Source organism: Cyclopterus lumpus, chromosome 9 (genome assembly GCF_009769545.1).
Source record: "Cyclopterus lumpus isolate fCycLum1 chromosome 9, fCycLum1.pri, whole genome shotgun sequence".
In the NCBI taxonomy this organism is placed as follows: Eukaryota; Metazoa; Chordata; class Actinopteri; order Perciformes; family Cyclopteridae; genus Cyclopterus; species Cyclopterus lumpus.
The window spans coordinates 17,678,127-17,697,971 of record NC_046974.1 but is presented as its reverse complement, the minus strand read 5'-3'; the positions used below and the strand labels follow the sequence as shown (position 1 = coordinate 17,697,971).

The window sequence follows — 19,845 nt, the reverse complement described above, 5'->3', positions numbered from 1 at the left end:
TCTGCAACACCTGGAAAGCAGCAGAACGTATGCCAGGATCCTTTTCCTGGACTACAGTTCTGCCTTCAATACCATCCGCCCGGGCAAACTGATCGAGAAGCTGACAGACCTTGACGTCCCACCTCCCACCTGCAACTGGATGCTGGACTTCCTGACAGAAAGACCACAGGTGGTGAGAACATGTGTCTGCTGAGCTCACAGTCAGCACAGGATCCCCACAGGGCTGCCGCCTTAGCCCCAAACTCTTCACCCTGTACACTCATGACTGTGTCTCCACACCATCCTCATCAAATACGCGGATGATACCACCATCCTGGGGCTCATCAAGGGGGGGGGGGGGGGGGGGGGGGGGGGGTGGGACGAGTCAGGGTACAGGACCGTGGTAAAGAACATTCTTGTCTACGGAGAGGAGAACGACCTCATCCTCAACACGGACAAGACTAAAGAAATAATACTCGACTTCAGGAAGAATTCCTCCCCCTCCTACAGCCTCTTAACATCAAAGGGACTGAGGTGGAGAGGGCCAACAGCTACAGATTCCTGGGACTGCAGGTGACATCTGACCTGAGCTGGACTCTTCACACCGCAGCCAGAGTGAAAAAAGCCCAGCAAAGGCTTTATTTCATCAGGCTGCTCAGGAAAGCTGGTCTGAACCGTCGCCCTCTCACCCAGGCCTACAGAGGACTGGAAGAGAGCATCCTCACCGCAGGCATCACTGTCTGGTACGGTACCGTCACAGGCAGAGAGGAAGGCTGTGCAAAGAGTCAATAAAGACTGGGGAGAGGATCATAGGGACACAACTTCCTTCCATGGACTCTATATATGTGCAGCGCTGTCGTAAAAGAGCAGAGGGAATCATCAGAGACTCACTCCATCCAGCTCACTCTCTGCTCAGACACAAACAATGCTCATACAACCTGAGACACAGCAGAGCGGACAGCATCATCACTCAAAGAACACGTGTTTTCAACAGCTTTCTTCCCTGCCACTGTCAGACTGATGCAACACAAAACTATTGAAATATGTTTAATAATAACCCAACCACTACCTCACTACACTTGTAAGTGAGGTAGTGTTGGGTAATATGTGAAATATTATTACTTAAAACTAAATAATTTAAAACTGTATCCCAAACTGTACATATTAGCATATTTCTTGTTCTGTACATAGTACCACCTTTTCTGTTTACACTACCACCTTCTGTATAGTGTTTTCTTTATATTTGTTCTTTTTCATTTTTTTCTTATTATAGTGTTATTTCTAAACTGTTGACTCTGAGAGCCCTGTACAAGATTTCCAATGCTTCTGGACTGTTGGTCTATGCACAAATGTCAAATAAAACCTTGAAACTTGAAAGTTGATTTGGTGATCAATCGGTAATTGGCTAATCCAATAGATATTCCATGGATTCCAGTGTCCTTCTCTTATTGGATTCCAAACAAATATGGAATATAGATACCCCTTAGAGTGAAACCTAAAATCATTGTTTTATTTGTTCAAACTAATTCACTTCAATATGTGGCCTGACCAGTTTATGTTCCACAATTATTAAACAACGTGTTCTTTTCTGGGGAAGTCCGGGCTGGTTTTTCCCGTGAGGGCTTTTCAACAAGATCCAAATTTCCAAGCTGTATGCAGGATGTGGGCCTTTTAAATTCTTATCCACAAGGAAGTTCAGTGAAGTGACTTATATACTTAGTACACTTTAAGTACATGACTGTGTATGTGCTAATATGCATGCCGTTAGTTCACTTAAAATATATATTTATTTTATTTTAAGTATATTTTAAATATATTATTAATAGCTTATTAATATATTTATATTGTGCTAATCGTATACCAAAAGAATACTTTTTGTACACTATTAGCACTTTCAAATTGAACCATTTGACATCTCAAATTAATAATTTGTGTGACTTATTAGTGAGCTTGACTAAGGTATGATTGATGGTAAGCCATAATGCTACACCCTCAAGGAGACAGCATTTTAAAACGATTGATAATTATCAATGTGACAGGTAGCACCGGGGAAGTCCGGGCTGTTTTTTCCCCTGAGGGCTTTCTAATACAGTTCTGGCCTTTCTGGCATCGACTATATGGCTCCATTTGATATACTCTAAAACTATTTTAGACTTAAATATCTTTGTGTAGATATTTGTGTACAATCATTTTATATGCGGTTTGATGGCCCATGGCAATTCAATAAGATCCACATTTCCAAGCTGGATGCAGGATGTGGGCCTTTAACATTCTTGTCCACAAGGAAGTTCAGTGAAGTAAGGAACCTTCAATGAATGGTGAAAAAACAAACTGTATCACAATAACTAAATCTACAGAACTGAAGTAGTACAAACGAAGTAATAATATAAAGAAACCACGGTTAATTAGTCAGACACTTATGTATGTTGTCTGTGGTTATAAGGTGTGTTTGAGAAACAATTTGTGGCAATTATCCATATTAACAAATGATTATATCCTTTGAAAATTAAGCAGACACACACCTAACAAATGACAAGAGCGCACAGCTTTTGAACCAGACGACTTTGGCCCAAAGCTGAACCTATTTTAGGACGCCGATTGGCTAAATTGTATATCACTCATTTATATCTTTAATCAGTAATAAGCTAAACTGCTTTTTAGACCCGTCTCTTCTGGGCCAAAATGATTCGGCCCCAGCACAGCGCAGACAGGCGGAGCGGAGGTGCAGGAAGTGCAGGAAAAGCATATATTTTGTGCAGATATCCTATTCTACAAATATTACTAGGTATATTCCATATTTCCAAAACACAAACATTGACAATTTGTATAATTTATACATATTATATAGATTTTTTTGTGGCTCAAGGTGGCCCTCTATTGGCCAACCACCACTGGCTGCAATACACCACATAACACAGAACAATCGCAAACGGGTACAAGTGATAAGTTGCTGTTGCCTGGCTGGCGGCACACAAACAATGCAGAGAGAGAGAGAGAGAGAGAGAGAGAGAGAGAGAGAGAGAGAGAGAGAGAGAGAGAGAGAGAGAGAGAGAGAGAGAGAGAGAGAGAGAGAGAGAGAGAGAGAGAGAGAGGGCTGTCTCAAAGGCGGAGTCTTTATTCTTAAAGAGCACCGGGCCCAGGTGCTTCCAAGTAGGGCTTTCCACGCCTCCAGTTACCTGCTGGGTGCAGGAGACAGTAGACAGGCTACAGAACCGTCACAATGTCAACGTTTACTTTAAATTTCACACCAACGACATTAACAGTGGTCTCCTGGACAAGTGTCCTGTGTTTGTTTGACTCTTCCTGCTCCCCTCCCACCAGCCCTCTGTCGATTATCTTGTTCTTTAAAGTGCGCAGTTGCTCTGATCGTCTAATAATGACGCAGTTGGGTTTTACATTGTAGTCAGTTGAAAGTCTGGAGCATTGGCATCAAACACCGAGGGGCACTGACCAGCCGCTGAGAGTGACACTGGGTTGCATATTCACTCATTTTCGGGGCAGCCATCGTCGTATTATTCCGGCGCTTGTGTCACATGGGAAAAGTTTGTTTAGTTGCAATCTGAAACCTGATCGCTAAATGTTGCCAAATACAACACACTGCACCTTTTAAAGGTCTTCAAAAACCACCAGCATCCAACAATGTGATCAAAACCAAGCATGTTTTAATGAAATCTTTCACTGTGGTATTTTTCTTGAAAGAATCTATACACATATTTAGGACACTAGGTGCACTTAGTTTAGATGACTGCAACAAGGACCTTTGTATGTTTATGTTTTGGCAACATATTTCTCGAAGTGTTTATGCATGTAAAGTCCCTTTGAATGGAATTTAATGTTTACAATTTGATTTGTTAGGTGTGTGTACCTAATTTTCAGAGGACATAATCATTTGTTAATATGGATAATTGCCACAAATTGTTTCTCAAACACACCTTAACCACAGACAACATACATGAGTGAACTTCCTTGTGGACAAGAATTTAAAAGGCCCACATCCTGCATACAGCTTGGAAATGTGGATCTTGTTGAATTGCCATGGGCCATCAAACCGCATATAAAATGATTGTACACAAATATCTACACAAAGTTATTTAAGTCTAAAATAGTTTTAGAGTATATCAAACGGAGCCATATAGTCAATGCTAGAAAGGCCAGAACTGTATTAGAAAGCCCTCACGGGAAAAACCAGCCCGGACTTTGGTCTGTGTGAATATTCTTAGCGCTCATGGTTAAAATATTTGATTGTATGAATGAACCCATATGCGTTTGTGTGAATGGCATGTACGTCGTAGTAGACGTTACTTTGGGGATTCCCTACATTCCCTGTCGCGCTGACGTGCAGTTCCTTTGTGTGGCTTACACCGGGAAACGGCTACATTGGTTTGGGAGATGCAGTAGGTTGTATCTGTTTTTGAAAGGAATCAATCAATCAAACTTTTATTTCAGAATCAAGGTCCAGGTAGTACAAAATATTAAATAGAATAAAATACATACACGTAAAATACATAGACCTACACATGCCTTATAAATAGACAGCGGTACCAATGTCTCCACAGCTGATTGTTACAGGATAAGTTAAGTGCTTTTTTTTGGTTAAAATGGTAAGTCAATGTCAGTGTGGTCTGACTGGTTTGCTCTGGTGCAAACAGTGTCCCCCTGTCAGGTGCGGGGTCATTACCACTTTGGATTTCGTCCTGTTTGTTGTTTTATTAGTGTTGCGGTGACCGCGGTTAGAGCATCTTGTCTTGGGAGCACATGCATGGTCCAAGGGGAGTCGCCAGTTTCTGGTTGCTTTCCCTCGCCACTGGGCTTCAGTGCGTAATTACTCACCGCCATTAGCTGCATGAAGACCAGGGTTGAACTTATATTTATGTAGTTTATGGTGACGCAGTCAGCTAGAGGGGCGCACTGGTATGCTTGTTTCGCCATAGTCTGTGGGCTGTTCACCGGTAAACTTCACTATTCCTTGCATTGGTTTCAGGCATTAAATATGGAGAGTGTTGAGCATGTCTTGCTTCTCCCTCAGAGAAGAGTTTAGATCTCTGCACGAAGGAGCAACTGCTGAACATAGCGGAACATTATGACGTTGACGATAAACGTATTAAAGAGAGAGTGAAGACTATATTGAAATCCAATTGATTTGAAAAGAAATCTAAATAAGCTGTTGACAGAAGATTTGTCAGCTGTTTTGGAAGATCATATACTCCGCCCTTAGCGGCATCTGGCTGAACCTTTGCACAGCGGAAATAATGACTTATGTTGCAACTTGACCAAATTTAAGTTACGAGCACAATTGGAGAAAGAATTGTCTGTGGACCGATTGAGTCTGTCTGTGCAGACTGAGCATGCAAAGTTGCAGGTGGAGCAAGCTAGACTGGCTTTAGTGAAAGAGGGAAAGTGGTCAGCTTCTGGGTTGAATAGGAAGTCGACAGCCTGGGCTTGACTTTGATATCAGGCTCTTGCCAACATTTTCGAAAAAGGAGTTTTGATTGTGTGGCTGATGCACGTGATTGGCCAGATTCAGCATGCATACTGATGCTGCAGTGCATGCTGACCGGTAGGGCACAGGAGGCGTACTCCTCGTTAACTGATGCGGACAGTCAGGAATATTTGTCTGTGAAAGTGGCTGTGTTGAAGTCCAGTGGTTCTCAACTACTCTGGCTGCGGGACCCACCATCACCCTCGAGGAACATTTTCAACTTCTTAACTTAATTTAATGAAAAAATGGTTCAGTTTGAACCTGAGATAGAGAAGACTATCACAGTATGTACAAACAAACTAGTAAGGAATATTGCCTTTTACAGTCAATTATAAACCAAAAAGTGCATCATAAGGACAACATACAACATAAATAACTATTCAATAACTTCTGACTTTAAAAAAAAACCTCAATAGTGCTTTCATGCACAAACATGAAATAAAAGTCTAGTGAGAAGTAGTTTTAAAAAGCCTCAAAAGATGTAACTTATGGCTCACTCACTGCATCTATGATAACCAACACTGTTAAGTGAATAAATTCCAGTGACAACGGTAGATGTTTCAAGCTTTACTTCAAGCCAACATAAACATACGTTTTACATGCGTTCCTCTAGAACCAGACTGAACCCGCATGCACACTAAACTGAATACTTAACAAACTCCCCTTTCTCTTTAAAGAAAAACATAGTAAAAAAACTTTTTTTTCCTAAAACCTTAAACAGATAAACATAGGTTTCAACTAGCAACTTTAATAAATATAGTTTGAAGATAGGCTTTTTGTGATTAGGTCGTTTAGCCTTTGAGTTGCCAGGCACCTTTGCTGAGAGCCCTCAGCAGAACGAGTTCAGATGTCCCCTTCTTAGTAAAGCAGTCAGCGAGCTGTTCCTTGGAGGCTGACCACATGATCTGCTGGATGGTCCCAGAGTGGACGAGTTCCTTGATGCTGCTGATTTCGAGGCGGAGTCTCTTTTCAGTCACGCTTTTGGTGGACTTCACCGCATCAAGAGTAATTGTCCGTTACACTGACAATGGGCAAATTGTTTTGTGTGCAATCACCTGTGGTCAGTTCGGAGTAGAGTGTAGCCAAAAAGACTGCACTGTCAATGCCATCTGCAAGTGCCAACGTCTCTCCTGCTAAGGTGCTTCGGACAACTCTCTTGATCCTCTTTGAACGCCAGCATATAGGTGAAAAACCGTCCATTCTCTCCCATAAGCATGACCAGGTGTCCGCCTTGAGTGCCACCGTCTGGAAGGTTTCCCATCGAGAAATCACTAAACACCACTAGTTTCAGCGAGCTGTCTTTTCCCAGGTGCTGAAACCTCAAGGTCACCTCTTCGGATTTCAGTTTCCTGACAAGTTTGTTTGCACAGTGTAGAGTCTGAACAGTAGCATGCTTTGTACTTGATGATAGGATGGATATGTCGCACATTATGTCGGGTCTACTCTGTCTTGTTACCCACAATATTTGGCCAATCTTCGACTTTAACATGTCAGTTTCAGTGTCTGTTAGAGGAGCCTCTCGCTGTGTGGCTCTCTTGGGATCCACAGAAATGGGTTGTAGATTCTTGATGTAAATCCTTTGTTGCACTTGTATCTCATCCTCCAAAGAGTGAACCTCCATTCTAATGTAGCTGAAGCTGTTGTGCTCTTCACGTCCAACTTGAAAAGCAACTTTCAAGTGAGGAATGACTGTTGTGGAGAATGTTTCTGAACCACCCCAGATGAAGTCATCCACGTGACAAGCAAGGAGTCCCATCACGTTGCAGGAGTCATCCAGCCAGTAGAACACTGCTGGATCAACTTGTGACACAGTAGCTCCCAGTTGCTGCATGCTGTCTTTCACTCTGTTGTACCAATACAGAGAAGCATCTGCTAAGCCATAAACACACTTTTTTAACTTCCACAGAATTCCTTTGCTCTGAGCTTCTTGGGGGGGACGAATATAGACATTTCGGGTTAACTCTTTGCCTTGTAAAAAGGCTGCTTTAATGTCCATAGAGTTAAGCTGCCATTTCTTTTGACATATCACTGCCATAATCATTTTTAGAGACTCTGAGGCACATGTAGGCGAGTCTTTTGGGAGCTCCTGGGTGTTAATTTCTTCAAAGCCTCTTGCAACTAATCTAGCTTTCAGTGCAACACCATCAGGTGTCTCCTTGAGTGTGCACACCCACCTCTTAGAGATGCATTTCTGGCCTTCATCTTTCACCTCTTCAAACACATCATTCTTTTTCCAGTTGCTGAGTTCATTGTGTTTGGCAGACATGAAGGCATCATTATTCGCAATAAGTATGTCTTCTTCAGGATGGCTAGCACCTAATTCACCATGCTCAGGTGGGACCACTTGAAGATTGTGTACTCGTCCTAAATCAACAGAACTGGTAGTGCCAATAATTTCCTCAGGCTCAATGTACTCCAAATTGTACCAGTATTTGTATGCTTTTCCTGCCCCGCTGAGTGTGCTTGGCCACTCCCACTATCTGTGTATGTGACTACCTGTCCAGTTTTCAGACTTAGGTCTTCGCAGGTTGTGGTTGAGTTGTTCTGGGAAGCGTCAGATATATCATGACTACCTCCTTCTGTCTGTCTTGGTGTGTGAGAGGGTTCGCTGTTATCCTCCCCATTTGTAGGTGTCTCCTCCTCACTTTCGTTTTCAGTGTCATAGTTATTCTCATAAAAGCCGGGTTCTGGTAATGTGGTAGGATGTTCAGTCGCTTCCAGCTGAATGTCCTTTTCTCCCAGCTCTGCTTGTGGGTCATCTTCTTTTCGAAGCCTGGAGTGATGTACGCAAACATAAGTGCCTCTATGCCTCACAAATATCACCACACCATCTTGGCCGATGACCACACCTGGACCTTTCCATTCTGTACAATCCACCCGTTTGAAGTAGACTTTGTCTCCGGTTTCGTATCGGTCATCAATGGTCCGTAGTTGTTTACGAAGGGCTCTTTGGATCCTTTCAGAGCACTCAGCTTCTGTAAACGCTCTTCTTGCAGTATGTCATGTTGTGATGTGCTGGGCTAACCAAGTACTCATATTAGTACCTTCCAGAGCTGGCAGCTTATTAGTGAGAACTGAAGGCAGATTTGGGTTCTGTCCAAATACCAGCTGGAGCCATTCACGTTGTGCATAGAGTTCTTTGCCATCAGGGCCCAGTCGAGGGCCATCCTCCAGTCACATCCATTGTCCCTCTTCACTTTCATCAGGGTTTCAGTGAGGGTTTGATTATGCCTTTCCAAAAGCCCATTGCTCCATGAGCTGTAAGCTGCAGTTGTTTTTACTTCAATGTTGAAGCTTTCAGCCATGTCCCTCATATCGTCGTTGTTGAATTCTCCCCCATTGTCACTGAACAGTCTGCTTGGAAGACCATGAACACTTATCCAGCAATGTATAAAGTGCTTTACAATCTCCCTGGGTTTCTTGGTGGTGACGATGCTCCACTGCACTGAAACGTGTGAAGTGGTCAATTGCATGCAGATACCACACTCCCGGCTCTAACTCACGCAAATCCACAGCTACGGTTTCATTCTAGGTTGAGGCCATGGGCAAAACCCACCGCTGGCTTTGGCTTGCTATATCTAATGCATGTGTTTTTCACAATGTCTTTAAGGATTGTGGTGCATTCAGAGCATCAGCATTACCCTGAGCAGGCCAGTAGTTTATTCAGTCTGTCAACAGAGGCATGTCCAAATAGCTTGTGTAGTTTGAACAGAACTTTCTGTTTTTCTTTTTGTTGTCATGTTTTCTGTCACAGTGAGAATGTCACCCTCATTTCTGGAGGTCATTTTCTTCTGGGTTACTCTCATCTCTAATGTTCACACAATAGTGTCCTGAAGATGTTAGTTCAAGTTTCACTGGTTGTTTAAACATTGTGGCTTTGTCATTTTCAATGTCTAAAAGGGCACCTGCTCTTTTCAGTGAAGTTTGCTTAAAAGCAATGGGATATCTACCGGAACTACTTCTGTTTCAATTTTACATCTAGTCTGTCCTATCATGGCTGGGATTTTTACTTTCTTTGTAGAATGAACAATTCTCCCATCGCCAAACTTGAATGCTCTTACACTCTTTTTGTCCCCCATTTCTTTAACTCACGTTGCGTTAGTCCCACTCATGTAATGATCAAGCCATTTTTCTCCACACACAGTTCTAGTACAAGCTGTGTCAATTACAGCTGATCCTAGAGACTCCACCATGAATATCTCTGTATCAGTCAACGATTCTTTTGATAATAAAGTAATGTGGCATTCTTTAACATCTGTCACCTCCTCATCTTCTGTCAATTTTGCATGTTCTGGCAGACTTTGGCAGACTTCACATCTTGTCCTTTTACCATATCTGTCGGGTGGATTTGTCCCTTGAACAAGACGTATGATGTTGTGGGCTTGACCTGACATTACTTTCACGCTTGCCAGTAAACCGTGTGTAGTAGGCTGAGTCGCCAACACCCACACTCACACGGAGGTCATCAGCTCCCTCTTGTGGAGAATTATCACCAAAGATTCTCTTCAAGCCTGACTTCACGTTAACAAACGAAAGCTCTGTGCAAGCAGTAAGTGCCAATTGTTTTGTCTTTTAACATTAAGTCCTGCAGTGTCTAGTAGCTTGAAAGCTAACACAGCATCTGCAAGCTCCATCTTGAACTTACGTAGTCAAACGTACGTACTCAAACTCGATAATGTAGTCGGACCATAGAGACGCCATTTTGTCTTGCGATCCGGTCAAACTCTGTGTACGCCTCGTACTGGCGACCTTTTTCCTCTTTCAAAAAAACTGAGTCCAATTTCGTAACATGTATAAGCATTCCTCCATCGACGTTTTAAATCCGCTGCGGCTATTTCTAGCGCACTATCCCTCGCTCTTCCCGTCAGCGATAAAACCAACCGCCAAGGCCTCCTTCTTCTTCTCCATGGTCTGTCACCAGTCTCCAAACTTCAACCTCATTTTTCCGGCTCTCATAAGACGCGTTGATGATTACGTGCACAGAGGCGGGTTTGGCGAGCCAAGGGCTGGTGGTAGCAGTGTCATTGGTGCTACTGCTGTCGGTGAGTCATTTGGCCTACACAGTAAAACAAGTCAAAAACAACATTAATGTTGACATTATATAAAATAATATTATAATACCATATGAAGTTACACTACTGTACTGTTTTTAATTGAAAGTCAGCTCAAATTCAATGATTATATTTAGAATTTCACAATATTATAACTGTTATAAAAGCAGATCCTTAAAAGATATTTTTCTATTTCCACTGGTTTGTTGTTCATGAGGTCCCCTGCTATGTTCATGTCTATTTTATTGAGATTTTACTGTACAATTTTTGTGAAAATTAAAGGAAAAGTTGGCTCAAATTAAAAGATGATATTCTTAATTTCCCAATATTTGAACTGTTATTAAAGCATATCTTTAAAAGGTTATATTCTATTTCCACTGGTTTGTTGTTCACAAGGACCTCTTCCTTGTCCATGGTTATTTCCAAAAAATAGTTATTTTAAAGCAGATCATTAATAGTGTATATACAAAAGACACTAGTATGTGGTTCATGACAGTTATAATATTGGGAAATTGTGAATAGAATCATTGAATTTGAGCTGACTTTCAATTAAAAACAGTACAGTAGTATAACTTCATATGTTATTATAATATTATTTCATATAATTTCCAAATTAATGTTGTTTTTGACAAATCAGACAAAATCATTGCTTAAATAAGGGTCTATCTCCGTGCTTTTGGGCCGTACAAGCCTCTGTACCGTAACACCATGAATAGAAGTGCATTACATTTCAAGCGGTGGCTCACTTTACTGAGTATCACATGACCACAGTTCTGCACGTCAACACTCCTGTCGTTCTTGACTTGCATGTGTGACTTTACAGGCATGAACGCTTCAAGAACAATGATGCCAAAGCATCAAAATACAAGTTGAAGTTGGTAAACTCATCTAAACTAAGTACACTGCTGTCTGACCAACATAAAATGTCCTGAATATGTGTATACATTTAGCGGTCAGGTTGCAGATTACAACTAAACAAACACACCAAAAACACACTAATTTATAGTTTCAAGGTCACGCGGATCAATTTAGGGAGAACTCAAGCTGGGGCACGCAGCATGATCAAATTGATCACTGGATTAATGTATTGAGATTTGACTTGTACATGTGATTATTACGTATTATCTTTATCACATGTTATTTGTTTAAACATGGTGTATACCAAGCCAGCTTGACCACTATATCCTGTGCAGTAGATGTATGGACTCATGGTCCAATGTTGCACAAGCACCATAGATCTTGAAAGTATTATTATAAGAATTAAGTCATGATACAAATAACACCTATTTATGATGTCAATTGTTAACTCTTAGGATGAACACAATTACAAGTTACAGATATCTATTTGTAAAGGTCATTATTTAGAAATGATCAAACAGTTCATTGGTCAGGAAAAAAAAATCTACATTTGAAAGAGAAGGAAAAAAATCGCATTTCAACTAATCGCCGGCACTCCAGCAGAATAATATCCAGCAGAAATGTGATGTATGAATTGCCCTTAGATTTAAATAAAAAATGTAAATTACAAAGAAAAAGATTTTATTCCACTCGACAAAGCAATCACAATTCTAATTCAAACAAAAACAAGGTTTGGAGCATTATAGTTTTGTGACTAATGTTTTAAGTAGTCAGCAGAAGTGTGAAGAACAGTCTCATCTTACACAGAAAAAACAGATGCCCTGAGATGTAGCTGTCTTCAGTCAGACCGCTTACGAGTTAATACTCTCCTTCCATGGACTGAGATCAAAGACAGGGATGTCACCACATTTAGTGTAACCAGACTTTCTGGGGGCATACAGGAAGGGCTGGGCTGGTACATCAGTGATGCCAGTGTTGTCACAGATGATACGTGCAAGAGAGGTGTTCTTCAGGGAGTCCCTCTGGCCCGCAGTGAAAACGCCATTGTTCTCCCACCAAAGTCTGCAATTGGCAGTTCATGTTTAAAAGTGTGGCTAACACGACTATCTGCACGTCTTTATTTCAATCAACAATGCATTTTTAGCACTTACCGGTCTCCCGTGCGGATCCGCTGGAACTGAGTGGCAATCAGGCAGGCAAACAAAGGTCCCACTCTTCCTCCACGGACAAACGGCTCAGCCACTCCTCCCAGCCACACATCGATGTTGTCAGCTCTCCCGTAGAGTTTCAGCAGATTATTGGCCAGGTCCTTACTTTTCAGCACTTTTGCCAGTGCTTTCTTAGTTCTTGGCTGCGACAGCCCACAGAATTTACGCCATTGGTTGTATCCTAAAAATGGCATACAGTGTAAATATGTTGAGATATTTTAAGAGTGTGGTCTGTAGGTCCTGCAAAATCATAGACATGTAAGTAAAATTGACTCTAGATATAACAAAATACACAAGTATGAAGACTAAATAACTACCAGAGAGTCCATGGTCTCTTCCTCTCTGCATGTTGAGGGCAGCCAGATCCAGTGCCAACTCACTGGAGAATTTAAACAGCCTGTCCCTCAGTTCATCAGTCATCATGTGATCCTGTGTGTTCAGCTTGGCCTGACGACCCACTAGGCCCCTGATGAGGGGGTTCAGACCACCTGAGGACAACAAGAGATCATTTAATTGTGTGTCATTTGTATTAATTTTCTGTTTAAGGAAAGACTAACAAGTTCAAGACCTTGATATTACCTTCAAAGACGACCCTCCACGGTGTAAAGAAGGCTTTGTGCAGCATCGGGCTGGGGAAATCAGGGTGATCCTGGTACTGCTCATTAAGACGAAACATGAAAGGCTGAACCATAAGGTGAGCGAATCGGTAGGCAGCTGTGGCAAACACATTGGACATCGAGGGGTCCACGTGTTCATCATAGCCAGGGTAGGTGGACAGATGACTGGCTATGAAGTCTGGACCAACAATGTGAAGTAAGTAGTCTCTGAAAGTGAGAACCTAAAAGACAGAAAATACATTCAGTTGATTGAACACATTGGGTGAAGACATTCCAATATTTCTGTAATCCATGCGGCTAAACTTGTTTCTAACCTGCGAATATCCTCCCATGATTTTACGTGCTTCTTGATAGAGTCTCTCTCCGTTCCAGTGAGGATTGAGGTCTGCCAGAGCACGGACCAGGCGGTTGTGCTCACGCAGGAACAGTGTGTGTAAAGCGGTCAGGCCAATGTGCTCATTGGACCGCTCGTCACCTTTAAGTCAGATAAAATGAGGACAAAAGAACGGTCAGCCCTGTGCAATGCTTGTGATGGACTTAACACGTTTGTATTGGTTCATCAGTGTTGGTGCACCCACTCACCAGCCACAAAGCAAGGCACCTCCTCTGCCTTACTGTCATTAGTAATGCGGGCTCGGGTGGCACACATGTTGGTATCCATGGTGGAGAAGGGGAGGAGCTCACGGTTGCTGTCAGTGAACTGTGTGTTGACTCTCAGCAGGCCCTTATCTGAGGTGAGGTCTCGTAGGAAAAGAGCTTTGGTGTCCTCTGAACCGTACACCTGACCTACATCAAGGAAAGCCGTGAGACTGTTGATCTGTTGACGGACGGTGCTCGCTCCAAACGTGTGGCCAAAGTTGCCAGAACCACAAGTTGCTGCTGAGCGGAAGAAGGGGATGCAACTCTGAGATTTTTTGCCAAAGCGAGGGTCTTTCTTGGGAATCTGATGAGATGGCAAAAATGTTATTAACATTGTTTGTGTTTTTGTGTGTGTGTCAGGTGTATTCATGTCTTTTTTTGTGTAATGCAGCAAACATTAACCTCGATGGGGAAGCAGGGCTCTGTCCGGTCACAGCTCTGGTCACAGTCAATCCCATTATTGAACGAGCGAATCACAGGAGAGTGAGGAGTGAAGGTCAGGTCATGATCCGTCCACTGGCCGAACATTGTGACCATGTGAGTGTAGAGTGGGTCGCTCTCCACATTAGAGTTTACTGTACGCACAATTCTGTTGGACACCTCTCTGACCTGAGAACAGCATGTGAGCAATGAGCACCTTGGTGAAAAGGACTTTTTCAACTGCCAGTGTTTTTTTTCTCATAGTGAGTGAAGATGATATTCTGAAGTATGTTACCAAGGGAAGAAGATGTTTGTTGATTTTGCGTTTAGGGTCCCAGCCTTTGGGCAGAGAGATTCCATCCTCATACTCATTAGGGAGCCAGCGGGTGAAAGGTGTGTTGGAGGCTCCCCAGCGGGTGTTAAGTCTAGACAAGAAACAAATGAATCCCTTATTATAATGTGTTAATCTTCTTGTTTTTGACAAGAAAAAAGTCTGAATATTTCTTCGTTTTCACACATAGGTGCACAGCGAGTACCAGTGATTGACAAACCTGCAGTTGTACTCCCATTTTTAACATCTTTATTTCAGATAGGCAAACAGATTAAGTAGTCAATTAGCTGTGGACATATTGTAACTTCTGTTCTTTTACTTCCCCCATCAATCGTAAAATTGCCTCACCTGTTGTTGCAGACGCTGCTTGCAGTGCGAAATTGATTTAAATTGGGAATAGTCTTGCAAGAAGTGGGACGATGTTTGGGAGAGCAGCCGGTCAGGGAAGCAATGACCTCCAGGTCTTCCTCAGAGATCAGATCTTATTAACAGAGACAAGAAATGAGCAACTCAGCTGCAACTGCTCTTTGCAAGACATTTCTGTGAAGCTGTAAGGATAAACACCTGTGGCATTGATGGAGCGTTTTTCACGTCTTTCCAAAGACCTCTTGATGAGTTTAATGGTATTATCCATATAGTCAGCAGCACGCACAGCATTACGGGTTTGCCCAACAGGCTGCTTCACCAACCGCAGAATGTCTGACGGACTCACTGCATTCCTCCTCACGCGCTCAACGCTCCTGTATTGTGTGGAGACATCAGATCTATGAGTTATTGCTTCTGGCGCCGTACAACTTCCAGTTGAATGTATTGTACACTTCCATGCTGTGCCTGTGTTCAGTCACAATGTCTTCAATAGCAATTTAATACACTTTTGTTGAACAACTTTATTTTTCAATCAAAGTAGGAAAGAATGTGTTCAGCAGGCTACTCACACTCTCCTGGAGTACTCGTAGGCCGAGTCTACTGTGGCCTTGGCTTCCATCACAGCCCTTTCAATGGCACTCCTGCTCAAATGGGATTCTGAAAGCATAAAATACATTTTGTTTCATATACTTTTTTTTATACTTAATGATGATGTTTTGGGCCAGTGCATTTCTGAGATGATCATTTTTCATCCATGGCACACAGTTACATCATTTTACTAAATATATATTGTCTCACAATAAACCATGAACTCAAATGTTTCAAAAGTTTAATACAAAAATAAGAGATTAAAATGTAGTAGGAATCAACCAAGTAATGAATGCATTTAAAGCTATAGCTATTCTCAGTAAGATGATAGAGGTTTTACTCACCGGCATCCACCTGGCATTGCACGCTCAGGTAAAGAACTGCAGCCAGTAGGCACAGAAAGTGGTTCATCTTTGCAAACAAGACTAATGTTCTCCAGTCGGTAAAGCACAGGTCAAATCACGTAAACTAATAGAATTGTTACAAATTTTGTTCTAAAACAAATATAATCCAATCTAATGCATCTAAATGCCCATAGAATATTTACTGGACATATTAAGTCAAAGTAAAAAGAATGTGGAAGGGTTAAAAATAAAAGTAAAGTAACCTTGGATAAGCACAAAGTTGTGTACTCTTATCTGGAGATGGAGCTCCTTTTATACTCTCAATGGACGTGAGTCATTCACCGCCCTTGTTTGTCAGGAATGTTTCTCAGGACAATTACTTTATATTCATCCTCCAAGTTCCGCATCTGCAGCATAAATCCTGTTGAGCAACTGCATGCCATTTACGGTAAATGAAACAATGAAGAAAAACAATCCTCTAGCAAAGTTCCTATATGTCAAGACGCTTAATCACGTCGAAGACGTTACCAGCAATAATTAACAACATTATTATTGGTTAATGGCAGAGAGAAGATGATCTCTCAAACATTGACACATTTAGCTTTATAATTTATTGTTTAATTTTTGTTTTTCTTTGTAGATTGGTGAAACAATTGGTGATGATCGATTTCTTTTGGGGTTTTCGTCTCACACGCACAACAGTTTCACGTCAGCTTGTCAAAATTCCAATCGTTGTTTTCCACTCCAGGAAATTGTTGGCATTTGATGCACTATATATGACATCATCGAGCGTTTCTCGAAAACGCTTACCGAGGATAATAGCTGATCAGCTTCTATTATAATGGCTTGCATCATTTTTTTTTTTTTTTAAAGACACAAAATATACACAGCAGGATAAAAATGAGAAGAGAAAACATCTTTTAATTGAAATACTCAACAGTAAAAAAAACTGCAGTAAAATTATATATGAAAAGAAAATTCATGTAACTTTATGTAATACAAAAGCTATATTTATAAACATTTGAGAGAGCATATATCGCTCAGCGGCCTAAATGATTACTCTTTCTTTTGTACAGATTGAATATACCTTTTGTATTACAGGTATGTCAAGTGTCAACGAGCTCCTGGAGTGGAAACAACAAAGGCATTTTCTTAAAGCTGGCATGCAACTCTTGTGCGTGCGAGTTGAAACACAAACATCGTTCTGCACCAATGCTCAAAACAAAACAAAGAAGTAGTGTTTTTGAGAAAAACTTGAGAGCTACTAGCTCAACCACAACACAAGCAATGTGTGGCAGGGAATCCAGTCTGTCACAAACTACAGGAGAACCACAACAACCACAGACCCCCGAGGACAAGCCTTAACACCTTCTATGCCAGGTTCGGACAGGCTGAATACAGACACACCCACCTCTAAATGACTTCAGGCCAGTGGCACTCACACCAGTTGCCATGAAGTGCTTTATGGCTGGATTTCTTCCTTCTTGGTCAATGCTAACTAATCTCTTAACCTGATGCTGTATAAACTTGTTTCTCTCTCTTATCTGACTGCTGGTGAGACGCCACAGGATACTCACACACTGAACCTCATCAAACACCCACAGAACACAGAAAGTTTGGATCAGAGTTCACTTCACATAGATTTATTTGTAACCAACAGTTTCACAAATAAACCTGATTTGGGTCCGGTATTAAAGATACAGTTCTGGCCTTTCTGGCATCGACTATATGGCTCCATTTGATATGCTCTAAAACTATTTTAGACTTAAATATCTTTGTGTAGATATTTGTGTACAATCATTTTATATGCGATTTGATGGCCCATGGCAATTCAACAAGATCCACATTTCCAAGCTGGATGCAGGATGTGGGCCTTTAAAATTATTGTAAAATAGTTTTAGAGTATATCAAATAGAGCATATAGTCGATGCTAGAAAGGCCAGAACTGTATTAGAAAGCCCTCACGGGAAAAAACCAGCCCGGACTTTGGGTCTGTGTGAATATTCTTAGCGCTCATGGTTAAAATATTTGATTGTATGAATGAACCCATATTCGTTTGTGTGAATGGCATGTACGTCGTAGTAGACGTTACTTTGGGGATTCCCTACATTCCCTGTCGCGTTGACGTTGCAGTTCCTTTGTGTGGCTTACACCGGGAAACGGCCACATTGGTTTGGGAAATGCAGTAGGTTGTATCTGTTTTTGAAAGGAATCAATCAATCAAACTTTTATTTCAGATTCAAGGTCCAGGTAGTACAAAACATTAAATAGAATAAAATACATACAAAATCACAAATAAAATACATAGACCTACACATGCCTTATAAATAGACAGCGGTACCAATGTCTCCACAGCTGATTGTTACAGGATAAGTTAAGTGCTTTTTTTTGGTTAAAATGGTAAGTCAATGTCAGTGTGGTCTGACTGGTTTGCTCTGGTGCAAACAGTGTCCCCCTGTCAGGTGCGGGGTCATTACCACTTTGGATTTCGTCCTGTTTGTTGTTTTATTAGTGTTGCGGTGACCGCGGTTAGAGCATCTTGTCTTGGGAGCACATGCATGGTCCAAGGGGAGTCGCCAGTTTCTGGTTGCTTTCCCTCGCCACTGGGCTTCAGTGCGTAATTACTCACCGCCATTAGCTGCATGAAGACCAGGGTTGAACTTATATTTATGTAGTTTATGGTGACGCAGTCAGCTAGAGGGGCGCACTGGTATGCTTGTTTCGCCATAGTCTGTGGGCTGTTCACCGGTAAACTTCACTATTCCTTGCATTGGTTTCAGGCATTAAATATGGAGAGTGTTGAGCATGTCTTGCTTCTCCCTCAGAGAAGAGTTTAGATCTCTGCACGAAGGAGCAACTGCTGAACATAGCGGAACATTATGACGTTGACGATAAACGTATTAAAGAGAGAGTGAAGACTATATTGAAATCCAATTGATTTGAAAAGAAATCTAAATAAGCTGTTGACAGAAGATTTGTCAGCTGTTTTGGAAGATCATATACTCCGCCCTTAGCGGCATCTGGCTGAACCTTTGCACAGCGGAAATAATGACTTATGTTGCAACTTGACCAAATTTAAGTTACGAGCACAATTGGAGAAAGAATTGTCTGTGGACCGATTGAGTCTGTCTGTGCAGACTGAGCATGCAAAGTTGCAGGTGGAGCAAGCTAGACTGGCTTTAGTGAAAGAGGGAAAGTGGTCAGCTTCTGGGTTGAATAGGAAGTCGACAGCCTGGGCTTGACTTTGATATCAGGCTCTTGCCAACATTTTCGAAAAAGGAGTTTTCTTTCTTCATTTTCTTTTCTTCATTGTTTGATTGTGTGGCTGATGCACGTGATTGGCCAGATTCAGCATGCATACTGATGCTGCAGTGCATGCTGACCGGTAGGGCACAGGAGGCGTACTCCTCGTTAACTGATGCGGACAGTCAGGAATATTTGTCTGTGAAAGTGGCTGTGTTGAAGTCCAGTGGTTCTCAACTGCTCTGGCTGCGGGACCCACCATCACCCTCGAGGAACATTTTCAACTTCTTAACTTAATTTAATGAAAAAAGGGTTCAGTTTGAACCTGAGATAGAGAAGACTATCACAGTATGTACAAACAAACTAGTAAGGAATATTGCCTTTTACAGTCAATTATAAAACCAAAAAGTGCATCTTAAGGACAACATACAACATCAATAACTATTCAATAACTTCTGACTTTAAAAAAAAAACTCAATAGTGCTTTCATGCACAACATGAAATAAAAGTCTAGTGAGAAGTAGTTTTAAAAAGCCTCAAAAGATGTAACTTATGGCTCACTCACTGCATCTATGATAACCAACACTGTTAAGGTGAATAAATTCCCAGTGACCAACGGTAGATGTTTCAAGCTTTACTTCAAGCCAACATAAACATACGTTTTACATGCGTTCCTCTAGAACCAGACTGAACCCGCATGCACACTAAACTGAATACTTAAC

General features: G+C 41.7%; 1 protein-coding gene across 1 annotated transcript; it reads right to left on the bottom strand.

Moving 5' to 3' along the window:
• Window positions 1–12,206: 12,206 nt before the first annotated feature.
• Window positions 12,207–15,990, bottom strand: LOC117736370 (eosinophil peroxidase-like). The gene is made up of 12 exons (XM_034541669.1): window positions 15,881–15,990; window positions 15,518–15,605; window positions 15,147–15,322; window positions 14,931–15,063; window positions 14,547–14,676; window positions 14,234–14,440; window positions 13,775–14,135; window positions 13,507–13,667; window positions 13,155–13,413; window positions 12,893–13,063; window positions 12,519–12,756; window positions 12,207–12,429 (listed from the first exon to the last, which is right to left on the bottom strand). Exons 1-12 carry the CDS (start codon window positions 15,945–15,947, stop codon window positions 12,219–12,221), a joined length of 2,202 nt encoding a protein of 733 aa, XP_034397560.1. The 5' UTR covers window positions 15,948–15,990; the 3' UTR covers window positions 12,207–12,218.
• Between the last annotated feature and the right edge of the window lie 3,855 nt (window positions 15,991–19,845).

Bases quoted from the DNA above. Each gene is read 5' to 3' on its own strand.
- LOC117736370 (XM_034541669.1), bottom strand. From the start codon at position 15,947: ATGAACCACTTTCTGTGCCTACTGGCTGCAGTTCTTTACCTGAGCGTG. The intron at 14,136-14,233 runs GTTAATGTTTGC...CCATCTCATCAG, and splicing joins AGCCCTGCTTCCCCATCGAG to ATTCCCAAGAAAGACCCTCG. The intron at 13,414-13,506 runs GTTAGAAACAAG...TCTGTCTTTTAG, and splicing joins TCATGGGAGGATATTCGCAG to GTTCTCACTTTCAGAGACTA.